The sequence below is a fragment of the Phaethon lepturus genome, unplaced genomic scaffold, assembly GCF_000687285.1.
Source record: "Phaethon lepturus isolate BGI_N335 unplaced genomic scaffold, ASM68728v1 scaffold51353, whole genome shotgun sequence".
Classification (NCBI taxonomy): Eukaryota; Metazoa; Chordata; class Aves; order Phaethontiformes; family Phaethontidae; genus Phaethon; species Phaethon lepturus.
This window is the reverse complement of record NW_010530780.1, coordinates 1-2,325: the sequence shown is the minus strand read 5'-3', so window position 1 is coordinate 2,325 and position 2,325 is coordinate 1. Positions and strand designations below refer to the sequence as shown.

The window sequence follows — 2,325 nt, the reverse complement described above, 5'->3', positions numbered from 1 at the left end:
TTAAAGATGCAGAACGTCCCCACCTTCCCACGAGTGTTGCTGATGTTATACAGGTCTGTGGAGCAAGAATAGAGGGGGAAACAGTTGCAGCAGGATGAGGCTCTGCTCCACACAGCACTCTGGGTTAATCACAAAGCCCCGCAGACGTAAGCCCACACCTGCTGGGTGTAAAGGACAGGCCCTGGAGGCAGCATTCCTTTTGGGAGACACCTGCAGTGAGCAAGAGCAAACCACAGGCTGGCTGCAATATGGTAGGGAGAAGGTCTCTCTAGCTGAATTAGGAAGAGCCTGAGACTGGCAGGGAGGAGGCCATGGGAAACTGCGACTCAAGCGGGCCCTGACGGAGCTGCTCCACCGCCCCAGTCAGAGTTTTGCTTTGCCAGCAACAGATTTTTGCAGGGAGCCCCGAGCTGTGCTTCACACCCAGGTTAGGACAGCAGGTTCAAGCAGGGGACGTGACCTACGCAGGCTGCGTCGAGAAGTAGCCACCATGAGCAGTTCTGTTGCCAGGTCTGCCAGGCGAGAATCTTTTTTCAAGCCCTCCTCCTCCTCCAGGAAGGGGTTTGAGGGCGCAACGGCCTCATCCTGTGGGAACTGGTAATCCTTGAGCCCTGGGGAGAAGGCGAGAACATCAGCGGGGCAGGGTGCAGACAGGCCTGTTCCTTGGAGGGAGGGCAGCGGGTGGCCTTACCGTGCAGCACCAGGACACGGAAAGGAACACGCAGGAGCTTGATAGGGGAGTTGACACGCTGGCAGCCGATGGTCAGCTTGTACACGTACTTCACCGACTGTCCCCGGAAAGAGGGAGGACCGTCTATGGGCAGAGTCTCACAGTACGAATCTGCAAGAAGTGCAGAAAAGGTTGCTTTCTGAGGCCAAAAGGATGCCCCTGGAGCTGTTGCTCACAGGCTCTCTGCACCGAGCGTTAGGAATAGCAGTGGAGATGAGCTAGGGACAGTGCCTGCTGCTTTCTGCCATCTCCTCTTTCCCACAGCAGGCCAAGCACATTCCCAGATTCCCTGCAACAGCACACTGCTCCTCACATCACATGTGCTGTCATCCAGACATTGCTTCCAGCACATACAACCACACACACAAACTCTGCCTCAAAAGAATGTTAAAGATGTAAAACGCAGCAACACAAACACATGAGAGCTAAACTTGCTCATCACGAGTTCAACCTGAATTTGCCTCTGCACACTTCCTTCGCACACTGCTTTCACACTGCAGTGACACGCTGCAGTTTCCTCAGGGCTCTGCCCCATGCAGCAGAGAGGTGCTGATCAATACGTCACGCCTCTTTTGATACTCGCTTTACACAAACCCCAAACTCAGCAACAAAAATTAGTTTCTTCCTGTGTTTTTCTCTGAAGCACTGGGTCCAAATGGCCAAGAAACAATTAAGAGACCTTCACAACAACCTGTGGCGCACCCCCCTTGACAGACCGATGACTTAGACCACAAAGCCTCTGACTCTGACACCTCTGAGATGCCAGGGCCTGGCTTTACACCACATTCAGCCCTCTCAAAGCCCCTTGGCCACCACACAAACCCCAACGCTTCTCAACGCAGCGTGAACACTCCTGCAGCTATCCCAAACCGCATGCTGTATAAAAAAAAGGCGCAAACAGTGAACTGTGGAAAGTCTCCACCTCTCTGGCTTGCCCACCGTGACGCAGATACACCCTGCCAGAGGAAGGGCAGCATCCTGCTATGAAACCACAGATACTTCCCCATGTCTGGCACATCCTAAACATTGAGGCTTAGATTAAAACCTAGGGTTACATTTTAAATATAACTTCTAGATTTAAAACAAACAACTGGAAGAAAGAAAAAAGCCCATGCTAGTGCGGAGCATCCAGAGGCTGTCACACCTTAAAATACAAGGCTGTCCTGCTGGACCGGGGTGCAGATAAAAGCTGAGATCTGTCCTGACAGGGAGGAAAATCAGGTATTTCCAAGGAAGGAAGCAGACTGCTGTAACACCCTGTGCCAGGCTTAACAAGAGTGCTCACAAAGACCTTCATGCCCAATGAGGATAATCTCAGCAGAGACCACTGCTATCTGAGGAGGATGGGCGGTTTGCTACCTGGCACAGGAATGCTGATTGGGAAGATTGGGAAGTCCCAGCTTCCGTGCATATCCCAGAAGGAAGCACATTCCTGGTGCGATGGATGCCTTCCTTACCCACCCATCTGGCGGGGCTCCCAGCCCATGTCCAGGCTGCTTCCATTTCCTCCCCTCTCTGTATCCACCAAATATTTAAAGGTATTACAAAACCAGAGAGGAGGCAAAAACAGCCACAGAAATTACTTGAGGGCTTGA

At 52.4% G+C, this 2,325-nt stretch overlaps 1 protein-coding gene across 1 annotated transcript; it reads right to left on the bottom strand.

Annotated features, from left to right (window-relative positions):
* Window positions 1–417: 417 nt before the first annotated feature.
* Window positions 418–841, bottom strand: LOC104618699 (retrograde Golgi transport protein RGP1 homolog; the record flags this gene model as incomplete). Its single annotated transcript, XM_010284359.1, has 2 exons — window positions 418–611; window positions 692–841. Coding segments are annotated over 2 exons (344 nt in total), but the record flags the coding sequence as incomplete, so codon positions are not given.
* Between the last annotated feature and the right edge of the window lie 1,484 nt (window positions 842–2,325).